The sequence below is a fragment of the Sinocyclocheilus grahami genome, unplaced genomic scaffold (genome assembly GCF_001515645.1).
Source record: "Sinocyclocheilus grahami isolate Dianchi unplaced genomic scaffold, SAMN03320097.WGS_v1.1 scaffold56.1, whole genome shotgun sequence".
Lineage (NCBI taxonomy): Eukaryota > Metazoa > Chordata > Actinopteri > Cypriniformes > Cyprinidae > Sinocyclocheilus > Sinocyclocheilus grahami.
Genome location: NW_015505235.1, coordinates 1,881,142 through 1,906,691, shown reverse-complemented (window position 1 = coordinate 1,906,691; position 25,550 = coordinate 1,881,142). Strand labels below are relative to the sequence as shown.

General features: G+C 35.9%; 1 protein-coding gene across 1 annotated transcript; it reads right to left on the bottom strand.

Annotated features, from left to right (window-relative positions):
• Positions 1 to 988: 988 nt before the first annotated feature.
• On the bottom strand, positions 989 to 23,877 carry LOC107584037 (striatin-interacting protein 1 homolog). The gene is made up of 19 exons (XM_016270441.1): positions 23,778 to 23,877; positions 18,819 to 18,888; positions 18,485 to 18,559; positions 16,964 to 17,098; positions 15,837 to 15,957; positions 13,344 to 13,412; positions 12,915 to 13,044; positions 11,532 to 11,756; positions 10,104 to 10,336; positions 8,289 to 8,354; positions 8,089 to 8,152; positions 7,675 to 7,746; positions 7,517 to 7,591; positions 6,368 to 6,465; positions 6,120 to 6,246; positions 2,663 to 2,763; positions 2,517 to 2,583; positions 2,266 to 2,370; positions 989 to 1,249 (listed from the first exon to the last, which is right to left on the bottom strand). The coding sequence occupies exons 1-19, from the start codon at positions 23,802 to 23,804 to the stop codon at positions 989 to 991; spliced, it is 2,121 nt and encodes a 706-aa protein (XP_016125927.1). The 5' UTR covers positions 23,805 to 23,877.
• Positions 23,878 to 25,550: the final 1,673 nt, after the last annotated feature.

The following is a 25,550-nucleotide window of genomic DNA, read 5'->3' as shown; positions in this document are numbered from 1 at the left end:
CCACTGTTTCTTACTGTAAATCAATCTCATCCAACAAAGTCCTTCAAACACTGACGTGAACTCCACGATGGGTTAGCGGGTGAACACATGATCACTGAGAACAAAAGGTCGAACCAAACATTGTTAAATGGTTAGTCTGTGGGGATCCATTTGTTGTATCTTTCATGGCCTGGGAATTGAAAGATGCATTTCGAGGCTGCATTTGAAGGAGCCTCCAAAAAGCCTGTCACATTTGGTCTTTAAATGCAGCCTCTAAAGGTGCAGTATGTAATATTGACAGCTAGTGGTTGAAATGGGTACTGCATTACAAATTCAAAATATTTGAGAGCGTCGTTTCTCTTGCCCCCTCCTCCTCCTCAGATTCGACATTCACGAGGGTTGCCATATTGAGGACATGGAACAGGAACGAGTGCAAGTTACAAAGGAAGGCGACAAGCCTTACACTGTAAGTTGATATATCAGTGTTTTAATATTCCATCTGGTCATAGAGATTTTTAGATGGTTTCTGAGGCTTTTTAGAATCTGCGATCTCTAACCCAGTTAATTTGCTGGCTTTCATGGCTCCAATATACTGTGTTTTCCACCAACTGGCAACTCGGGTGTTGAAAAAATATTGGGTAAATTGGCAGTGGGCGGAATCAAACAGACCAAAACAAAAACAGACATTCTGACACAGAACATCAACATACATTTCATAGTAGAATAACTGGCTGTAGCGTTGTTTTTCTAAGAAAAAAAAAAGTATGTGAACTAAGCATGTTTCCTAAATATCTGCAAACATATAACAGTATTTTTATGCTTAAGTACAGTAAAAATAATAATAATAATAATAATACATACAGCACCTTTAAAAGATGCAGCTTCTGAATCACAGCTTATGACCCATGCTTCACCAAGGAAATAATTCAATTTAAAAACATTCTAAATTTGAATCTGATGCTAAACCTACAGTACACCTTCTACAGGATCTTGAAGTTGACTGTCTTTCTCACAGGCTCTGCCCCCAACCCTGACTAAACCCCGCCCCCCCCGCCCGATATTTACCATTGCCATACGCCCAGTCGTCATTGAGCCGATGTCTGACTTTCTGGTAGATGGCAGACATGGTTTTCATGTTACTCTTTCTCCATTGGCGGCCCAGATACTTGGTCTGTATCTTGAGAAGTTTGAGGACGTAGAGCTGCATCATGGCCTGTTTAACCTTGAGCGCCCTCTTGAGGATAGGAGCAGACTTGAACACCACAAGCATCTGGAAAGGAACGAGACCCAACACAAACCATTGAAAATTGTATGTAAATCCATTCATACATGAACTGCCTCAAAGAATAGAATTCAATAATTTATGAACAGATGTATAAACAAAATTCATTTTCTCCACATGAACAGATTGCATTAAACAATTAGAGATGCCACTGATTGATATCATTAGCTATATATACACACATAAACACTGATATGTATTTTGAAACAGAGAAACAGGCAAGGTAATGTAGAAAAACACAGCAGCCATAATTAAAAAAATAAATAAATAAAAACAAAACTATGTAGTAATTATAGGATATAAACCATTTGCACAGGAATTCAGTCATACTTCTCTTGAACAAGGCCTAATGTATAAACGAGATGGCATAATGCTGGCATTCTTTAAAATAGACATTTTCTTTCTCTAACCATAGTTCTTGAGTGTTTCCACTTGGTAATTTTGTTTAGGATCCTCAGTAGGTTGATGCAGGAGAACAGATTACGCCAGCAAAACTGATTACTGTCACCAGCTTCCTGTTTGCACACACAGACACACATCCAGCATCTTAACAACCCACAAAAATGATAGGTTCTTTCTTTTCAGATTTTAATGACGCGTTTCTAAATAAAGATCACGCAGACCAAGGCGGCAGACTGCACACCCTGTTTGTTTTCTTTATTTTATAAATGCACAAAGTTCTGTTGTTATTATGTGTGTATACAAATAAAAGTAGACCCTTTACAGATTCGATTAATGTATTGCTCTTATCTGTAAGATCAAAACTGAAAGTGTAATTTAAGTTATTTTCGGTGTGATCAGGAGAAGATGCCTCAAAACGCGTATCCGCGTTAATCGACCTCAGAGGGTTAAATTACTTTCTTGCAATCTCATCCAACAAAATCACTCCACAAAAAAACAACTCAGTGGAAATACTGAATAAACTAAATAATACAAATTTTAAAAAATCATCAAAAATATCCCTGATCTACAATTCGTTAAAATAAACATTTTCTTTCTCTCACCATAGTTCTTGAGTGTTTCCACTTGGTAATTTTGTTTAGGATCCTCAGTAGGTTGATGCAGGAGAACAGATTACGCCAGCAAAACTGATTACTGTCACCAGCTTCCTGTTTGCACACACAGACACACATCCAGCATCTTAACAACCCACAAAAATGATAGGTTCTTTCTTTTCAGTCACCTACATTACCAATAAAATAAAGCCTGGAGTAAAAAAAAAAACTGTCAAAATTGTAGTGTTTTGTCTCATTACCAGGCTTTCAGCTGTGAGTTCAGGCATTTCATGAACCACACAATGAGGGAAATCCAGGGCACAAATGCTGCCATCAGAAAACACAGTATGTTTAAAAGACTTACTGAAACTTGTTGGTTTGAATTAACATATATCCAAATTTCTACCTGTTTTTGGCACTGATGTAAGACATGATGTTCTGGTTGAAGAATTTGAGGATGAGCGGGATGCAATTGGCAAACACCAGGTGCTGAGCCACATATTCAAACTGTCCAAAACACAAAAGACATCATGATCATAAATCACTCATACAAATCATAAAAGCTCCAGCATTTGAACAACACCACATTTTATTATATTATAAATCCAGTGGCGTTACATAGAGAGGAAGTCAGTTTGTCCCATAATATCTATAATTAATGCCAACGTCCATCTATCTCTGATGAGCTGAAGCTTTCATTAGCAAGACATTCATCGTTTCTCTCAGCCGAGACTGAGATGCATACTGAAGAGTGATTGGTTTCCAGTTCCTCTCTGTTTATCATGGCTTTAGACGTTAATGAGCAAACTCTGTCAAAGAGAAACCCAGAGCCTCTCCTGTTACCCAGAATTAACTGTACATCAGCTCGGCGGGATATGTCAGCCGATCAGCAATGCTGACGCTCGTTCTTGTTGTTTAATCTGAGCGAGAGAGTGATTGAGTAATTGAAATGGACAGTGAGGGAAAAGATACGTGCGACTGCCTTCAGTAACTGATTATTCAGTGAACCTTTAAGTCAAGTGTGACAAAGGGTAAAATGAAAATAAATGTCTTATAAAACTGTTCCCACTGCAGTGCTATTTATCTCCACCAATAGAGGGCGCCGCTTAAAAACACCCACGTTCATTTTTCAGAATTTGTCACGCTCATCATACAGGATTAGTCTGAACTGTGCTGACAAGATGAAGCACATCACGCTTTAGAACATTTTGTTCTCGTCCTCTGCTAATATTTTAAAATAATTTGATGTAGGAGGAGAGAAATTCTCAGATTTTTTCAGCGTATGAGGCAAGGCAACAAATTGCAAACGTGTCAAGTTTGCTAAAATGTTATGTTTAAATACAAACAAGGCATTACCTAATTAAATATGCATTAGATATCCAATGCATAATTCTGAACGATGCAAGGTTTGTCAAAAGGTTTTTAAAGAATGGATATCTCATGATTAGCTGAAAAACATGTTTTTATACTGATATTAATAGCTGTCATCTGCACGTGTTGTTGTGACTGTCATCAAGCGTCTTGTTGTCAAGCAGCTGAAGGAGTCGGACTGAAGGTGAACGCCGCTGGCGCCGCCTAGAGGAGCGGAGGAACAACTGCAGATTTAAAGGCAAGGAAAAAAAGCAGGCAGTTGAGATACGTTACACTATATGTTTTTGGACAGCAAGATTTGTAATGTTTTTTTAATAATTCTCTTCTGCTCACCAAGCCTGCATTTATTTGATCCAAAATACAGCAAAAAAAATAATTGTGAAATAGTTTTAATATTTAAAATAACTGCTTTCTATTTTAATATTTTAAAATGTAATTTATTCCTGTGATTTCAAAGCTGAATTTTAGCATTGTTTATATATATATATATGACTCGATGGTCAGTTTTGATTTTATCCATGAGAAATAAATGTGATGGCATGAAACTGAAAAACACCTATTATATGCCGACCATTTAAGAGATTTACATTAAAGGAATCGGTCACAATAAGTTAAACTTAACGACCTCTTGTGATAAACTGAATCTTCACAATTTAGTCATCTCTCTTTGTGGATCATCAAGCGTGTGAGGAAATATGACACAAAACTAAAACTGCAGACAGAGAGATGTTACACAAGGTTATGATTATTTAACTCTCTTTATAATTTATTAAAGACTCTTACATAAATTTTCCACATTCACTTACAGTGCAGTCTGTACAAGTACAACAAATCAGTGTACATATAAAAATGTGATGGTGCTGTATTTGGCATGGATCATCATAGGTAGTTTCATTTACACAGCACCTTAGTTTAATACAAAACAATAAAAAAAAGAAGAAATGATATTGCAAGATAAACCCTGTAAAACAAGCATGAATAAACACTGAGGTGCTATCTGTGACACGGTTTTGATGGAGAGAGCACAAACATTTCATACAGTGCTAATCTCAGAAGAGAATGACGCAAGTAACAAGGAGATCAAATGACGTGTTAAAAACCAGCACCATTTAGTGAGCGACATGCTTAGTGTGGGTGACGGTACGGTCACCAAGGACACTTTGAATGCGTGTATTGTGTTGCTCAGGGGTCTTTTGTGTGATGTGCAGTGCTACATGGGGACAAAAAGTGGTGACTCACTGCTTTCTCGACAACATAGACACCCTCCTGTTTAACACATGATGCTACGGGGAAAAAAAATCAATTAATTTAATTTTTAACACATCAACTCCACACAACCACTTTTTAAGTAGGGCGCCGCTTAAAAACACCCACGTTCATTTTTCAGAATTTGTCACGCTCATCATACAGGATTAGTCTGAACTGTGCTGACAAGATGAAGCACATCACGCTTTAGAACATTTTGTTCTCGTCCTCTGCTAATATTTTAAAATAATTTGATGTAGGAGGAGAGAAATTCTCAGATTTTTTCAGCGTATGAGGCAAGGCAACAAATTGCAAACGTGTCAAGTTTGCTAAAATGTTATGTTTAAATACAAACAAGGCATTACCTAATTAAATATGCATTAGATATCCAATGCATAATTCTGAACGATGCAAGGTTTGTCAAAAGGTTTTTAAAGAATGGATATCTCATTTTTATCACTTCATAAATCAGAAAATACTGTCAACAGCCAGAAAAAAATATATTTTTACCATGTGTTTAGGAATATAAAATCATATTCAAATAAATGTGAACAAACAGCGTAACAGATATATTTATATAAAAATTAAACATCATACTTATCCTGTAAAAGCCATCATACTAAATTTGATTATATTTTAAATGTTAAAAAAACTTTTTGCTCACAAATGGGTAAAACTTAGTGGTTTGATGGATAGTGAAAAAGGTTGGATAAGATTTAAAATGACAATTAATTAGTATTTGGGGGCTTCAGTGTGATCCTTTAAATATCATCTAATGATTCTTGTTCTGAAATATGCCTGACAAAGTTTTTTGTTATTCTATTGTGATATTTTACTGGGTGTTGTCTGTTAAAAAAAAAAGGAAACCATTATGTTGATGCTTGAACCCCTTTTTGTCTTTGACCCATAAATCTTCAGAATATAAATAAGAAAAAACTATTTGGTGAATGTAAGCACTTCTGAAGTAGAGATTTCTGGCTCAGTGAATCCAGTCCAGCTGTAGAAAATAGTCTCTAAATCCCCTCTTTAATTTGAAATATGAATTAATTAGATTTTTTTTTATGTATTTAGAGTATCCTTTTTTAGTTTAAGTGCTTGTCTCATCGTTGTCTCTCCCTGGCTCTCTCTCTTTCGTTGTCTGGTAAAGAAATGGTGCTTTGACAGTGAGAGCAGAGCGCAGGGTCAGTTCAGCCGAAGACATCAGAGAGACACGAGCAGAGAGAGGAATGGCAAATAAAAAGTCTGACCTGGAATATGTGGTTGAGTTTGAAGTGTTTGAGCAGCAGTAGCAGGACAGCTGCAATCGCTTTGACGATAATCTCCTTGTGTCTGTTCACATCAATGCCCAGCTTCATGCTCTGCAGGACGGTGATTCTGTTTCCAACACAAACATGGGAAATGTGTGCTGTGCATCTGAAACAAAGCGCACTGATCTTTTCATGCGCCATGCACACATCAAGTGCAGAGTCTCTGCTGTATTTGTGCTTAGACTTACGGCATCTCCTCCGGCAGAACGTCAGCTAGGATGTTGATAGAGTCTGTCTTTGCTTTGGAGGTTGGAGCTGCAGCCAGGAGGAGCTTCAATAGAGCAATCTACAAAGAGACTAACATTAGTGCAACACTCCCACCAGGTTTGTCTGAAGAGATGCATGCATTAACCACTACACCATAAAGTATTAGTATTTAGAATTAAGGCAAGACACCACAGATAATTATGGTAAGTAAAAAAATTTTAGAGAAACATTTCCCAAGTTAAGTTGATTGATGACATTAGGAATTGCAAACATTTCTCTCTTTTTTGCATTACAAGTTTGCTAGAATGTTATGTTTAAATATGCAAATGAAGCACTGTCTAATGAAATATGTGCACTAATTTGCATAGATTTCCAGAACAGAAATCTGAATATTGGATAAAGACAGGTTCAAAATTCTTGTTTAATTTTGCTGACACATTAAAGAAAGATTTTCACAGAGGGGATGTTGGATATCTCTTTTTATCATTACATAAAGCAGAAAATCAACAGTAGTGCTATTTAGGTATCATTGAGATACCATTTGTTTTTATTAATATTTTGAATCAGTTTTTATTTTTATACTTTCCTTCTTATTTTAATTTGTTGTGTGCTTGTGGCATTTTTAGTAGTTTTATTTGAAATATGTCTATTTTTATTTCAGTTTTAGTTTTAGAATGTTGCTTTGGATACAAAATACATATAAATATATAGATATATTTAAATATATATATTTAATTTTTTATTATAAAAAATTATAATTTCAGTTCATGATTATTTTATTCAAGTAATGAAAATATTTCTTATGGTTTTAATTTTAGTTTCAGTTTTAGTTCATTATAATAACCCTGGTCAACAGCTGGAAAAATATAAATATTTTCACTATGTTTATGGTTACGGCCTTATAAAAAATGTATTGTAATTAAAATCTACAGATACAAACAGAAGAAGCGCAATAAAATAAACACTTAATTTTATTTTGGATGTTTTTTTTTGCACTAATCTAAAACAACACGCAAAATAGGCCAATAGTGTTTGCTGTGAAATATTATAAGACAGATTTTTCTGGAAAGCATGAGCTATATTCCCAAGTATCTGGATGTGTAAAAAGATGACGTGTAGGAGACACTTACTACATACTGAGAGAGACTAGGCAACATTCCCAAATATAGAATCTCTGCAGGTATTTCCTCCACCTCCTCCTCCCCCTGGCCAATCAAAAGAGGTGATTCTGACTGACAGCTTAATGAACCAATAATACAGCAAAGAACAGCAAAGTTGAGTCACTTACCATAGTCATGGGACACTGCTGCAGCTCCTCCTCTCTCTTGATCTGGACCTCCGCTACGGAGACATACTTGTGCTTGAGAGAGAAGGAGTGAGAGAGAGAGAGAGAGAGAGAGAATTGCCATGGTAACCGAGAACAGATATCTAAACTGTGAATGGCTGAAAGAGCCCCAATAGAGCATGCATTAGACCACTGGATTCCCGTCAATGCATATCTGTGGCACAACAGCTGCTAAATCCAACAGATATATACAGTAATCAACTTATTGTATGTCAATAAAAGGGCAAAATATTTGAAGCAGGAGAGAATTCTTTAGCATTTAGTATTCATGCATATGATGTTCGAATATTTTTTTACTCTTCCAGCTGTGTCGAAGAATGCTAGAATATTAGAAAACAAAAATGTTTCCATGCTTACCTGTTTCAAAGTCTTCACACTCTCATGTATGGGCCTGGGTAACCCAACCAAAGTGTCAGTGTCACTGTAAAACATTAGAAAGAAAGAAAATACAGTGTGAACCAGAAACAGCAGAGTATACTGAATTAATGATAATGAAGGTGACCTTTATTATCGTTTCTCGTAGATTCAGAACCTGGGAGAATTGATGAGACACTCACTTTCCCAAGGTGAATCCGATAAATTTATTTCTGCTGGTCTCCAGAAAGTGCTCGATGTCTTTCTCTCTGTGGGAGAAAGAAGAAAGGAATTGACTGCATGAGGAGTTGGTTTGGAATTCTTCTCGGTTTAGGACAGGACTGCTACCAACAGACAGCTGCTTAAACTTATCAAAAAGAGCAGCGTAAATGTGTCCCTTCGTCGTCTTTACACTAACCTCTTTAAAGTGCTGCAGCACCCCCTCCCTCACGCTCTCGTTCCCATCTGCATGCAGCAGTGCAGCTCAATTCACAGGTAAAGAAGCCGCAGAGGTAAACACTGTACTGCATGGCTCTTTGAACAATCAGGAGGATTTGATCAAATGTGACTGTCACAGCTTTTGCTGTTCCAAATTCATCTCTTTTTTCTTCTTCTTCCTCTGTGTTTCTTCCTGTTCATTTGTCTCGGTCCACAAATATGCAATATTTATGTCAGAGGTACTGCAGTCCTAAAACCAGCCTGTTTCCAGCACAGGAGCTGTAGTAGATTTTTGTAGGCAGTTAGACGGGTCACTACAGATGGACTACAAGTATGGGATCAGTATGATTTTTTAAAGAAATTAATACTTGTATTCAGCAAGGATACATTAAGTGGATCAAAAGTGACAATAAAGACATTTGTAAGGTTTCAAAGATGTATTTTTTTAAACTTTCTATTCATCAAAGAATCCTGAAAATAGATGAATCGATGAAAATATATTGCATGTACTATATATGTACTGATTCTGAAAATTCGACTTTGCATCACAGGAATAAATTACATTTTTAAATATATTAAAACAGCTATTTGAATTTGGAATAATATTTCACAATATTCCTGTTTTTACTGTATTTGTAATCACATAAATGTAGCCTTGGTGACCATATGAGGCTTACCGACCCCAAACTTTTGTCTCCCTGAAGCTTATTCACAAAAATTGCTCATACTTATTGCAAAACAACAGGGCTCTCATTTATAACTCTCTGTAGATTTCATCCTAAAAGTGTACGTATGCACGAGCCTGGTTTCTCCCAAGGTTTTTTCTCCATTCTGTCACTGATGGAGTTTTGGTTCCTTGCCGCTGTCGCCTCTGGCTTGCTTAGTTGGGGACACTTCATTTCCAGCGTTATCGTTGACATGATTGCAAAGATATTCTTTAAACTGAGCTGGATGTTGACATCACTGAATTCAATGATGAAATGTCTTTAACTGAAAAATTAGTGTTTACCATTGTCATTTTGCATTATTGACACTATTTTCCTATTTAATGCTGTTCAGTTGCTTTGTCACAATCTGTATTGTTAAAAGCGCTATATAAATAAAGGTGACTTGACTTGACTTGACAAAAGCTAGATTTTGCGTACGCGCAAAGGTTTTCCGATTTATAAAACCAGGTGTACGCCAGAACCTGTGCAAAAATCCCTTTATAAATCCCAGTCAGGGGAAAATTGTGCATACGTGCATCTTCACCCCGTCTCCTCCCCGAAATCACCATATATGGAGCTTGCAATGCCCTTTTTTTACTATGCATAACCTCATCTGCATATTTCCATGCATAGCGACAGTGCATTTAGGCCACGCCCACACCAGGGGGGGGGGCAATCCAACCCTCTCCGTTGACTTTGTATTGAGGGAAGCTTCCTCCTTGTCATTTCTGACTTATAACAAAAAACTGAAAAATGCCTAAAAGCTGCTGTGTGACAAGGTGTACAGTTTATAAATGAGACCCCAGATCTCTGAAACAAGTCAAAATAGCACAGTTTATGGCCATTACATTTGATAAAAACCCTGTACACTACCTGACTTTGGGAGCCCATGGCAGTCCCTTGGGGAAGGACAGTCTCTCGGTTGGTGGCCGCAGTAGTGGTGGCGGCAGCGGCGGTTGGATAATAACGTCTCTGTCGAGAGGGTCGACCTCTCCCTCAATGCCACTGTCCATGTCCTCTGGGTCATCTTCCTCATCCCGCACATCATCGTTTTTGAAAGGGTCTCGTTCGTTGTAAGTGTCCAGACTGTCCTGTTTGACCAGTGGCTGCAAGAGAGGGAGAAAGAGTTTAAGATCAAGTTGCAAATGTATATATTACTCTGGAGCCTGATGTTGAGTCTCATTAAGAAAGCCCAAATTCATAATGACAATAAAGCTCGACTTGACTTGATAACTAAAAAGGATAGTTCAACCAAAAATGAACATTCTGTCATTATTTACTCACTCTCGTGCTGTTCCAAACCTATATGTTTGGAGCAGTTGGTAGCCACTGACTTCTATATTATGGAAAAAATATGGAAGTCAATGGCTACGGTTTGGTAACCAACATTCTTCAAAATATCTTTTGTGTTCAACGGAAGAAAGAAATTCAGGTTTGGAACAACTTGAGGATGAGTAAATGAAGACAAAATGTTAATTTTTTGGTGGACTATCCCTTTAAGATTTGAAAATATAGAATTTATATGGTGTGAAAGATGTTTGGTTTCATTCTTTAATATTTTTCTTTAAATTATTTTTCTGAAATGACCAAATTGAAGCCTCCTGTATGTGAGGTTTTGCATGAATGAGACTCTTATCAGGGTTTTTTCTGCAGGTTCTTCTGCTATTTTAGCCTTCAGATTACGTTCCCCATCCATTGCTTAGAGTTTATTCCTGAAACTTACTGTTCCATAAACCTGCAAAGGATAAGCATCAAAAAAACGTTCAATCCAATTTTGGGGACAACACTGCAGCTTCTTTTTTAACAATCCTGTGCAGATTCAGTTCAACAAAGGCACAAAAACCAAATTCTTCACATCTCTAGTGTTGTGCAAACGCATGAATGGCAAGATTCAGAGCAAGCATCAGGCATGAGGTGCATTAGTGGAGCGCCATCATTGGTTCCAGTGCAGTCAATGTATGAGTGTGTCTGTGGACGATACTAAAGGCCATGAGCAGAGGTGACTCAGCTGTGATTGGTTGCCTATGAGAAGAAGCCATTCTGCTAGCTAGTGGGAGCCGGAGTGTGTCTATGTGGATCTCATTGACTGAGAATATGTGGAAAGATGTGCAAATGGAAAGATAGGAGGAGAGAGAGAGATAGAGAGTCTTGCTCATGTCCATGGCCAGCTGTATCTCTCAGAACCCTTCCCCAAATCAAGTTTCAAATGAAAAACAAATTGCTGTGAAGGAAAAGAGAGTGAAGGAGTGCAAGGCCAGCCCACAACAAAGAGAATGCACAAAAGGGGTTTGGGGTAAAGACCTGTTTCTTGGCATATGGACTGTCTCCTTCCAAGCTATCAACAAAGGCACTCTGTAGGGACACAAGGAAGAGATGGGAATGAGCCAACAGGACAACGAAAACCCAGAGAGAAAAGAGGGAGAGATGAGGAGAAAGAGTTACAGAAAACTTACAGAGACAGAGTGAGACAGGAAGGAGAAAAACTGTGAAACCTGCTGTGATTGGTCCACGATGTTGTCCGGCCAATCATTTCATTCTCATTGTGACATGACCGTTGCAATGTTAGAAGTGTGGCATGAAGTCCGTTTGGTGTGTTTATTTTAAAGCTTGTGTATGTTTTGCAGGCTGTGTGGGCTGTCATATTAGTATAACACCACCCTGCATCATATTCACTGAATGAAATCCAGTACTATTTCTTACTAATTTTGGGCTGTTGATTTCAAAAATAGTGGCTGTTTTGCTACAAAACCTGATGTATTTCATAAGATTTTTGCTTTCGACAACCATTTGCATGGTGAAGACGTCCTGTATTATCCCTTAAATCACCAGAAAAACTGCCATAAAGCCAGGTTACAACTATTTTTCAAATTTTCACATGTCTGAATGCTTCTGAAGACTTTACTACCACTTTTTCCACTCTGTTGCAGACTGTACATTAAATAACACATACCAAATACTTATTTTTGTCATTAAAAACTTTGACTGCTTTTTTTTATTTTGACAAGTGCATTAAAGCTGATACATATACATATATAATTTAAAGTATATTCCCTATATTATTATATTTATTCCTGTGAAGCTTTGCATTTCATTACATTTTCAGCAAAATTACTCCAGTGTCACATGATCCTTCAGAAATTTTTTTTTTGTTGTTGGAATCAGTGATACTTTTTTTTTAGGATTCTTTGATTAATAAAAAGTTTATTTAAAACAGAAATCTTTTGTAACAACATACACTTATATACACAGTTAATATACAGTTTAAAAGTTAGGGCTCAGTAAAAAAAAAAAAGTGTTCTTTTTTTGAAAGAAATTAATACTTTTATTTAACAGGGATGTGTTAAATTGAAAAAAGGCAGATAGAAAAGATTTTCATTTTGAATAAAATTCTCTTTTTATTAATCAAAGAATCCTGAATAAAGTATCACAGGTTCCAAAAAATATTAAGCAGCACAACGGTTTCCAACACTGATAATAAATCAGCATATTAGAATGATTTCTGATGGATCATGTAACACTGAAGACTAGAGTAATGATCTTGAAAATGCAGCTTTGCTTCACAGAAATAAATCATATTTTAAAAGAGAGGGGGAACAGCCACCCACTGCAAATACACACACACACACACACACACACACACACACACACACACACACTGTATATCTGTAAGACTAAAGGCCACACCGTTCTCTCACAGTCTCTCTCACCCAACTCTGTTTTAAAGGCCTCTCTGGCTGCCTTCCTCTCAGGACTGTCACCCTCCATTTCCACTCGAATGGTCTCGACCATCAGATACATGATGCTCAGAAGAACCCTTCAGAACATGATGCAAACGCCTTTACTTTCAATCGGAGTTATTGAGTGTAAGTGTGTGTGTTAGTACGAGAGTGAGTCTTTGTGTATTGTAACCAAGGGCAAGTATTATCCTTCAATAATCAGGAAAACAACATTCATATATATATATATGTATTGTGCATTGATGCAAAGCACTCAAAGACATGAAAGCTCTCTGTCTGCCCAGGGTTCCTCCACACCAAATTTAATGTAAATCTGAGAAGTGGATGAAGTGAAGTCTAATGAAAAAAAACGAATCAGTCCCAGTGGGCATCTTACCTGAGTTCAGTGCTGTCAGCCAGAGAAATGGCTGGTTTTCTCACTGCGCTGCTGCACGCCTGGTTATTACTGGAGAAAAAGGGAATGATACTAAATCAAAATATCAATGCACATGTAAGAGGACATCCTTACGTTACAACTGCACCAAAAGACCAGGGTTACTAGTTAAGCAAAACTAAAACAATAAAACCATGTACGTTACATGTAATAAAATAAACGTTAACTGAAACAAATTTTTTTTTAAGTATCAAAACAGAATTTATTTTAGGTAGATGCCAAGGAAAAATTTCTCATTTTCATTTAGTTTAACTTTATGTACTAAAATAAGGGTAGCACTTTACAGTAAGTTCCCATTAGAAAAACATTAGTTAATGCATTAAGTAACATTAACCAACAATGAGCAATACATTTGTTACAGTATGTATTAATCTTTAATGTCAGTTAATAAATACAAAACGGTTTATTGGTATTTCATGTTATCTCAGGTCCATTAAATAATATGAACATACAACTTTTGATTTTAATAATGAATAAATAAATGTTAATTCATATTATTATTAATATTAACAAAGATTAATAAATGGTTTAGAAGTATTTTCCATTCTTAGTTTAAGTAATGAAGTTTCCTAATGTTAAAAAATAGAACTCTATTGTAATAAATAAATAAATTTAAAAAATCACGTTTTTTTTTTTTTTTTTTTTTTTTTAATGTGCTGTGATTTATATTCCAAAGCGATTTATACAATGCCAATGTCAAGCACACAAAATAATATGATGGACTGATATAAGTTTCATATATTAAATGTAAGCTATTATATTTTCTGCAACATAAGTAATGTTTTTTAATCATCTGCAACTGCAACTATTCCAAAGCGACCTATATAAAGTTGACTTATATCATGTTTTTCATGCTTCACATTAATATAATTAACGTGAAGCATGCAAAACATGTGCAATGTTTATTTTAATAACACATTTCCCACACACCAGTGGTTTCAGTTTTGCTTTTTCAGTTTTATGGTTTATAATAAATTTTGTTTATAATGAATAAACCACCAACGTTATTATAGTTAACTAAATCTAAAAACCATAAAACAATTCTGCTACTTGAAGTAAAATAATAACTGAAGTAAAATAAAATATTTAAAAAGATATATAATCACCAATTAATTTTAACTTTAATTCAACTTGATGTACAAAAAAGTAAAACTTAAATAAAAAAAAGTAAAATAATTTAAAAAAAATAACTAATACAAAAATGAAAAAAAAAAAAACAGAATTAAAACGATAACAAAAACATAAAGAATAAAATCAATAATATCATCTTAATGATACAAAAATAATACTGAATGGCACTACAATTTCTCTGTTCTAAATACAGTTAAATTTAAAGGAAAAAAATAACTAATACAAAAATGAAAAAAAAAAAAACAGAATTAAAACGATAACAAAAACAAAGAATAAAATCAATAATATCATCTTAATGATACAAAAATAATACTGAATGGCACTACAATTTCTCTGTTCTAAATACAGTTAAATTTAAAGGACGTGTAGTGAAGAGAGCTAAAATACATTTTTATAGTGTTTCTAATATTTTTTAAGCATTTCGTTTATATATTTATTTTTTCTGAAATGTGATGATTTTTTTTTCTCTTAACAATGCAATTTTGACCTGGTGTGACTTACAGTCGGGTATGACAAATTTTCCAAAAATACAGTAGGTTTTTACATTTTCTTAATTGCGCATGCAGAAGTTGCCACCAAAATCCTAAGGTATAATGAATGGGTGCCAGGCCATTTGCTATGTGGTTGCTAATGTGTTCGGAGTAGTTTTTTGCACGTTCATTTTTATGTTGGTACAGTATGTGCAATAATAAGAGTGAAATCTGATTGCACTGATAATCACTCTCTGAACAAAATAAAGAGATCCATTAACATGGAAGTGTACTTAATGTAGGTAATTAGAGAAATGGAGAAGTGGCTCGCTGTGCTGCCCAGGCAGCTGCTACTGTACATGGCGGGCATTAAGAAACAGAAAAGAGAAAGCCGTTCGTCTCAGTAGTACAGCACCCAGGAGATCCACAGAAATACACAACTGTTTCACACACACACATTCACAGTCATGACTGAGCCGTTTCTAACCTGCTCCCTCAGGAGAAGGGCCAGCAAACTCACCAGACCTGAATAGAGAATCAATGGGGTATTGTCAAGAGGAAAATGAGAAACAAGAGACCAAAATATGCAGATGAGCTGAAGGCCACTGTCAAAGAAACCTGGGCTTCCATACCACCTCAGCAGTGCCACAAACTGACATTCTAATTGATTGAGATGCACCTGTATAGCAGCACTGTTAAACACTTCCCTCCGCTAGAGATTCAGTCTCTGTCTGTCTCTTTCAGTATCTCACCCTTCGCCTGTCTGTCCTCGCCTGCCCTCTGTCAAAGATCTCCACACAGAGACTGAGGCATTTGGGGAAATGAAAACACTCACTCTATCTCCATGCTGAGGAGCTCCAGCAGAGCCGTGAAGATGCCCATGTCGTAGAGGAGGAAGACGTTGTGTCTGGACCAGTAGAGGACATCAGTTTCTGTGTCACACTCATCAAACACACCTGAATACATAAGAAAAAAGAAATTATATTTTGCTTAAGGAAAGACTATTTTAAGGACCAATAATTAAAAACAAAAAATTCATGCCAATTTAGCATGTTTATGTCCAAATTCAAATTACCATAATGCTCAATGTTTCATATTTTATTGTTTCACTTTTTTATATATATATTTTTTATAAAAAAACAAATTGTGCAATACATTATTTCTTATCAAATAAATTTAAATATGCATAAATTAAAGGAAGTACTAAATTAAATTAAAAAGAAAAAATAGAAAATAAATAAAAAGAAAATATTTTCTTAAGAGATAACATTATCTTCATGCCAATTATTAAAGTCCAAATACACATTACAAAAACGCTCAATAATGATTCTCATTTTTGTAATAGTCATATTTTATTGTTTTATATATTTCTGTCTTTTTAAAATATTTTTACCAAAACAAAAACTGCAACACATTTTATATTTAAATTTGCAAAAATAAGAAATTAAATTTTTCTTAAAACATTATTTTCATGCCACTTAAGCACATTAAGGTCCAAGTTCTCATTACCATAATGCACAATGAAGATTCTCATTATAGCATATAATGTTTTATAGTTAACATTTTATCATTCTCATTATAGCATATAATATTTGATAGTTTTACATATTTTTAATGTTTACTAAAAACAAATACTGCTATACAGAATTATTATTAAAAAGTTAAATATGCATAAATTAAGGGCAGTTCTAAAAATGACATTACAAATTAAATAATACATCATTAAAGTAATGAGAACTAGGGCAAATGTGCTTAATAATTCTTGAAATATAATAAATTATAGATAACATAAATATAAAAAAAATAAACAAGTTGCATGTGCTGCAAAATATCTTAATGATCCTAAAATAGACTTAATTTCTCATAATATATTTCATTATTTCCTTCCTCTATGAAGTATGTTGTTGACTGGTTTCAGGAGATTCACCCACTGAATTATGGTTTTATGTATTATATTTGTACCTTGTGCCAAATAGAGAATGGCTCGGGCCACTTTGAGCCTCTTGTCTCGATCGGTGACCTCCAGAGCGTCCAGCAGTCTCATGACATACGCCCTCTGCTCCTCCATACTCAACTCCATCCACCTCCGACCCTTCACTGAGAGCGGAGCACAGAAGAATTATGTCTCTGTCCATGGTAATCATTTCTGCCATTCTTCTACTGGTTTCACTTCTCACACGTGAGAAAGATTAGTCAGGATTTGTGTTGCTCAAATACCCGTGAAAGGGGCGGCACACATGAAACACTCAATCACTTCACTGACCTCTCTTCTCTTTCAGTCAAAACTGTTACTCAACCACATGACGTATGAATGCAAATTACTGTACAAACCTCTCTCTGAATATTGGTAAAATATCTGCCATAGGCTTCGAGAGTTTGTGAGGATTTCTGCTGTAAAGCCTCAAGTCTTTTTAGTGGAAGGCATGTGTAAAATTAAATCACAGAGGTCATTCATGGCCTGATGGATGGCCTGATGGTGAGTACATTTTAAGCAAATATTAATTTTTGGGTCAACTATTCCTTTAAAAGGCACAGCAGCATAAAATCTGAGAGTCTGAGAGAGAGACAGTGAAAAATTGCAGTGTTACATTATAAGTGGACACCAGGAGAAAATGAACAAAAAAAATATATGAACCCCTTGGATGGCAGCAAACTTTTAAAAGTGTAAACATGTGATTTGCAGTTGCTTCACAATCAAAAAGCGAACGTAACATTGGTGATCCAGCCTCTTGGCTTTTCACCATTTTGAAGGGCTGCAGTGCCATGGCAAACACACAGAGAGAGCGAGAGGTCTGGCGAGGTGAGACTGTGCACACAGCAGGCAGGGTAAAGCCTGAGGCTATACACACACTGGAACGACATAAACATTCATTAAAGTTCTCCTTTTCTCACAGAAAGAGAACTGCACAACTTTGCTGACGGTTTATTTCTGTTCTCTCTAAGACACGGGTGGAAATGTTATACTGGGGAGCGTTAATCAGCACGTCCACACCACCAGGACTCCAAGCAATGTCTCACTCTTAAACACAATGCAATTCCAGCACAAAACTCAACAGTTCTTAAGCACTATAGTAGTGTGTTGGGTGAAGAGGCACTGCAAATAAAGAGATTTTCTCTTGTTTTCTATTCAAAAAAATATCTAAACATGCTTAAAATTAAAGAAGCAAAACTGTAGGATCACAACAATTGTTTGTAGAGTACATATATTTAATCAAGTATTTTTTGTTTTAGAATTAGTTTTTCTTACTCAAATTGGCCATTTTTTCTCTCATTCTAAATATGAATTCAAAATTTAGAGAGGTTTTTGCTTTAAAAAAAAATCCAGCGTGGTGAGAAAAATAAACGTATTTTCAGAAATTTGTTTCTGAAGTAAATTAATTCCATTTCAAGTATGTTTTAAGATTTATACTGGAAATTAATACCAAAAGTACTAATTACGAAAATATTTATTTTGTTATAATATAGCACTGGAGGCGACATTACCATGATTCTTGAAGTCTTCCTCAAAGTAATCCCTGTTTAGACTAAACTCTGGTTCCTCTGTGTAGCTGTACAGCTCTGTGCAAAAGAGACAGAAAGAGATATAGTTAAATAAAACCAAGCACATAACATTGGTTTTTCATAGTAATATAGATTCATTAAACATCAACTGGCATGTTACATGTTGCAACATTAAAATGACATCAGTAAATATGCATAATGCACATCTAATCTTCTATGAATTTCTATTGATTTTATTTAAAAAGCTATGGTTGAACAGATCTAAGTTCTTTTCTGTGTGTGTGTGTGTGTGTGTGTGTGTGTGTGTAAAACCCACCTGAGAGCTCTGCAGTGAAGTTGTCCGTGTCTCCATATTCAAACTCCAGATTCGGGGACTCCATGGACCCCTGCGGATCAGAGGCAAATAATAACTGCACTGCCACAATAGAAAACTTTAACATCCTGGAGCACTTGCCAACCGCATTTCAGGTCTTTTCACCATTTCTGCAGCACGTGATTTTCCTCGTAATTATGCAAATTCAGCCAGGTCACACTACTCTAGTACTTCAATGACAATAGCTTGGGAAATGTAGAGAAAATAAGGGTGGCAATATTTCAGCATGAATTAACTACCATTTCGATCACCACTGTACCTCACATGTGCTCGGAAATTACAAATAAGTAACCATTAAAACATACACATACATCCTAAAATAATATGTGAAATGTATCTCAAATTATAGTACACTGAAAATAGCAACTTGATGCTGTATTTTTGTGGATTTTGTAAGTTCTGTACATGCTTTTTGGGATAATATTGCCTATAAACAAACTTGAGAGATGAAGAGTTTGTAACTGTTCACTGCTAACACTTTCAGTATTATATATGAAAAACGTTCTTTAATAATAGTAAGGGGGTCTGAATACTTTCCATACCCACTGTATATTATTTTAATTACATACAGGTGGAAAACAAGATATTTAAAAAAGAAAAGTCACCTTACAATGTAAAACTTTAAACTGACATTCCCTGTAACATCTGACTTGATGGTTTTTCATTAAATAATTATGCTCCTTAGTATTATGTTATCAGTTACAGTATGTATATTAGCTTTTTATGCCACATCTTATAAATTAATGTCCATCAATTATTGTTCTTTTTACAGCAAAGTTCTGGGATGGCAACTTTTTACGGTAAATTCCACCGATTTTTCCCTGACCCACAGTGTGTCATGGTAACAGGAAGCAAGGCTGCAGGGTTTCCAGTGTGTGTCCACCTAAAAGGATACTTCCTGCATAAATGACTGCTGACTGTTGGCCAAGTCTGCGCTTATGCTTAAGAACAGCCACATGTCTTTTAGCCAGCTCTCTCAAAGAGCTACTAAAGCGTGAACATTCACACTCAAACGTAGTGTTAATGGTTTCAAAACATCAGTGCTGATCTACTGTATGCTAATGTCCCTAAACAGCCTCTAAAACCCTGAGCCAAACATGGATTTCCAGGCTTTTCTTTCACAGTCTGCCTGAAATGAAGAAGTGTCAGGTCCTCGGAGGCGTTTTGATTTAATTGCAGCCCAATTAACATCTGGGGAACACGCTCTGTGCTGTCAGTTGAAGAATAAATTACGTACGAAGCATAATGTTGAAGATGAACTTTCTTCGTTCCCCCTGAGGACCAGGTTCTCTTGCTCAAGTGCCTATTCATTTAAAGATTAAGCGCTTCTGCAGGACATTCACCTTGTTGCAGTTAATTTGGCCTCACTGTTCTGTTAGACTTTCTCTCAAGCTGTTTTAGCAGGCAGCTTTCTTGCAGTATCTCCCTGTATTTTGCACCATCATGCAGTTATTTTTGTGGGCCGTGTCAGACTTGTCCCACACATATCACTTTGAATTTTGCCCAAAAGCTCTATTAAGGAGTCATCTGACCTCAAAACCATCCCAAATGGGATACCCACTATTATGCTTTTTGGCAAACCTCTTATGTGCTTTCAAATGGTTTCTTTTTGAGTAATGGCCTCTTTTGCCACCCACCCATAATGCACGGCTCAATGATACTGAAAGAGCTCTTGATACTGGTGGACAATGATACTGAAAGAGCTCTTGATACTGGTGGACTCAGTTCTCATATCTTGAACTCTGTACTTTTTCAAAGTGATTGTTGACCTCTCTCTACTTTCTCAAACAAGTCCCCTTCTCAGAGAGTTCTGATGGATAGCCTTTGCTAGGTAATGTCTGGGTGGTTTGATTTCGCCTCCATTTTATGCTTTCGTTTTACTGTATCGCTAACCTCTTTGGGAAGCTTATACTCGTTCTTTTGACAGCTATAAGCTAAAATGACTTCACAGGCAGTGGCCAATCAAAGAAACTTAAAGGGTTAGTTCACCCCAAAATGAAAATTCTGTCATTAATTACTCACCCTCGTGTTGTTCCAAACCTGTAAGACCTTCGTTCATCTTCGGAACACAATTTAAGATATTTTTGATGAAATCTGAGGGCTCCCTGACCCTCCCATAGACAGCAAGGTAACTACCACGTTCAAGGTCCAGAAAAGCTGACCCAGATCCGGCATGATTACCTCATTACTGTCGCGAACGTGCTCCCAGCGTGGTAGTTACCTTGCTGTCTATGGGAGGGTCAGAGAGCCCTCATATTTCATCAAAAATATCTTAAATTGTGTTCCGAAGTTGAACGAAGGTCTTACAGGTTTAGAACAACACGAGGGTGAGTAATTAATGACAGAATTTTCATTTTTGGGTGAACTAACCCTTTAAAATAAGTCCAATCATCAGACCATCAGACCAATCGTTTTTATCTATAAATTTGTGATTAGAAATAAAACTATTTTTATTTTAACATTGACATTTTAATTAAGATGGTAACAATACACTCGTGCCACAATTTGGTTGGATAAATGATACTGATCTCACAATAAACTCTTACAATACTTTAAACAAAGCCAAAATAGAGTTAAAACAGTATTTTTTTATTACTTCGTGACCTCACAAAAAGTACTTTTCATAACCACAATAAAAATAGCCAAAATGCAGAATTATGCTTGCTCTCTGCCCCTTACAAAAAGTTTTAAATAATTGATTTTTAATTATATTTATTACTTATATTTTTAGTATTTTTTATAAATTAGAAAATTAATGCAAAAAATACATTGTATAATGAATGTGAGAAAATTTTACATGCACATTCTCATCATAATGAGTTTTAAATAATTGATTTTTAATTATATTTATTACTTATATTTTTAGTATTTTTTATAAATTAGAAAATTAATGCAAAAAATACATTGTATAATGAATGTGAGAAAATTTTACATGCACATTCTCATCATAATGCACATACTTTATGCACAATGCATGTGCGTAGATTTTATGTATGCATGTGCACACTAAACTAATGATTTACCCTACTCTCTCAGTCTCTCTCTCCCTCCTAACTCACAGACATGTGTGGCACATTCAGAAGCATTTTATTTTGGTCCTCAGAAGCAGATGGCATTGATACTCATGGTGAGAAGGCATATTTTTGCTCAGTTTGTACCCCTGAAAAAAAACGGTGTTTTTAAGCTTCATATTCTCCGGTACCATATACATGAGCCATAAAAGCATGAAAAGAAACATGATTTTTTTTTCGGAGTATTATTTCATATGTCAGGCTTAACATTTCATTTTTCCATACATTATAGAGTACTTTCACAACAAATTTAAAATCAAATCTAAAGTCCAAAGTTCAGCTCTAAGCTCAACCAAACCATAACAATGAGCAGCTGAACAAGAGTTGCATGCTTTTCTATCCTATGAAACTAACTGGAATAATCTGTAAATCCCAAAGCTCAAAACAGGGCATGCACAATGTGCCCTGTGCCAACCCTGAGCTACTGGACCAAATACTAAAAGATCCCGTCTATATTCAGCATTTAATATTCATTACTCATTTAATGCAGCCAGATGCAATAATTAATCACCATGCACTAAAGACAAAACACAGAGCTTCACATTCAGTATATTCTGGTTTAATGACAGATCACTCACATATCTGACCTTTGAGTTTCACTCCTGGTCATAAACTCCAGCCATGCACAACATTTTGAGGCATTTTGTGTACATTCAATCCGCCTCCCCATCACTGTCCTAGAAAAAAATCTGCTGCAGCAGGAAAACACGCTCTAATTCCTCTAAAAAAACAAAACAAAAAAAAAAAACATTCAATATGCTCAACGATCACGGTCGAGGAATTCATTCCCATAACTTCACTAGGCTGGACATATTCCCAGCACAATATGTGTTACTGTCCTTGAAGACCGAATCTGGGCTGCGCTGTGCCAAGAAGAGAATCAAAACATGCATTTGCTTGCTTTTATTTTTAATGATTGAATAAATAAGAAGTTCATATGTTTGAGAGAGCAATGAGTACATTAGTGTGCAGTCTTTACCACTCCAGTTCAGTTCACTCATGGATAAATAGAGACAGACAGACAGATAGATAGATAGATAGATAGATAGATAGATAGATAGATAGATAGATAGATAGATAGATAGATAGATAGAAATAAACCACTGCTTCTTTTAAATAAATTTAAATGAAAATAAATAAACCTGCAGCAGACTGTATATTATTGACCCTCTTAACCCCCAATATAACAATGTATATTCCATAATATCAGGCTGATATCAAGCTTAATAAATAACTGGTTTTGAATACGTATTAGAATGCATAGGAATGTGTGCCTACTGACAGTGACGGGTTAATGTGAGGAATACACATGTAGATGAAATGAGCCAAATGCATACACGCTCAGCATTTAATATGCGCATGTGCATATATCCATATACAGTGTAAGAAGTGGGAATTCAAGACAGAAACAAATGCATTCTTCATTTTTACCCTTCAAATGCATGCACGTCTATATCCTCTATAAAACCATCAGCAGGTCACACTGGATCAAATTCCTAAAGACAAGGTATTTTTAGCGCCATGCATGTTTCTAAAATAACAACTCGAGGCATTTAAAGCCCCCAGCAACAAGCCACCTTACACACACACACACACGCACGCGCGCCCCTCTACCCCTGCAAACTGTCAGTGTGCTCGGATTACCACACACACACACACACACACACACACACACACACACGCGCGCGCGCGCGCACGCGCGCCCCTCTACCCCTGCAAACTGTCAGTGCGCTCGGATTACCTCCGAATCCTTCTGCGGATGGCTGAACCCATCTCTCTCTTGAGCCAGAGACTTCTGTCTGTTACTGTTAGAATCATTAAGTAAAGGTACCTCCATGTCGTCGGTCTGCTGCTGCATCTGTCAGGCTGAGGAGCTGCTCGCCGCTCGGAAATACACCGTCACACTGGAGCAGACGCTGCTGGACTCCAAGTTCAGACTAATATTCGTCCCCGCCGCTCTGATTGGCTGCTGCTCGCCGATGAGGGCGTGGTTTGACGTTTGATGTAGCCACGCCCACACAGCACTTGACCACGCATATGCAGGTGCTATTACATATAAATTGCCTGTATTTCTCTCATAATTGTAATAAATGTTCATTTTAGTCGCTGCAAAACATGTAATAATGAACTGTAACATTCTGCATTCTTTTATATCTGGGAGTGTGCAATCACTGCAATACAGCTTCCCAGGGGTTGTTTTTATAAAATCAAATCAAATATTCTTTATTGTTGATGTCATATGAAAATCACATAAAAATATTCCCTTACCATTTACCTTCTTATTGTATATTAATTTACATGAAATTCCAGCTTTACATGAAAATTATTTATAAAAACTTTCCATCTGAAAATTAAATCTTGAGTATGAAAATGTATATATATATATATATAAACATTTATAATATATACATATTATATTTATAAATTATAAATGTTTATGTATATAATATATCAATATATAATGCAATTAAAATATTTTCATACAATTTTTTTTATTCAATATTTAAGATATTTCTCATTTTCATTTAATTTAAGTTGATGTACTTATAAAAAAACTGCAACTGAAATAAATAATAAACACAAACACTCATAGGTGAAGAAATACCAGATATAGACAAATTCATTAAAATAAAATCACCGATCATGTATGGCCTTTAGAAAGTGCTGTCATTGTTCTGTTGTGATACAAAGTGCTATTATTCACATTGAGGAACAGAAAGAACACATTGAGTTTTCTCCTGATCTAGAAAGAGCCACATTGTGACGTTTTTTGACAGACCATACTCTGAACACAGTGACTTATTGAGATGTTTGTTGTGGTGGTGTCTTCACATACAAGTCAAGTCAAACGGGAATGACACTTCAACAAACATTTTAATTTGAAAGTGTGAAAGATGCCCACAAGAAACTGGACAGACTTTAATTTGTTCAGACATTCTCAGAAGATCTGAGATAGAAATATGAAAAAATATAATCTTGACAACTGCAATGTTTATCATATTACACTTTTAGCAAATGATTAAACATAAGTATCCTTGTAAGGCTTGAATTTGAGGACAGTCATATGTAACAGGTCAGAGTGAAGACAGTGACTCTCAGCTTTTGAGTGTGTTTGTACATGTAACCTGAGTGACAACAGTAGCTGTTCTTGTCTTTGCATACAGTATCTCACAGGAGTACACCCCTCACATTTTTGTAAATATTTTATTATATCTTTTCATGTGACAACACTGAAGAACTTACACTTTGCTACACAGAAGAGGACTCCAGTGGCAACCTGTGAAGCTCTGGTGAACTCCATGCCCAAGAGGGTTAAGGCAGTGCTAGAAAATAATGGTGGCCACACAAAATATTGACACTTTGGGCCCAATTTGGACATTTTCACTTAGGGGTGTACTCACTTTTGTGGCCAGCAGTTTAGACATTAATAGCTGTGCGTGGAGTTATTTTGAGGGGACAGCAAATTTACAGTTATACAAGCTGTACACTCACTACTTTACATTGTAGCAAGTGTAATTTCTTCTGTGTTGTCACATGAAAAGATATAAAATACAAAATTTGAGGGGTGTACTCAGTTCTGTGAGATACTGTACATACATACCCC

Bases quoted from the DNA above. Each gene is read 5' to 3' on its own strand.
- LOC107584037 (XM_016270441.1), bottom strand. From the start codon at position 23,804: ATGCAGCAGCAGACCGACGACATGGAG. The intron at 7,747-8,088 runs GTAAGCATGGAA...TTCTCTCTCAAG, and splicing joins GTGTGAAGACTTTGAAACAG to CACAAGTATGTCTCCGTAGC. The intron at 6,466-7,516 runs GTAAGTGTCTCC...GTCTCTTTGTAG, and splicing joins CTAGTCTCTCTCAGTATGTA to ATTGCTCTATTGAAGCTCCT.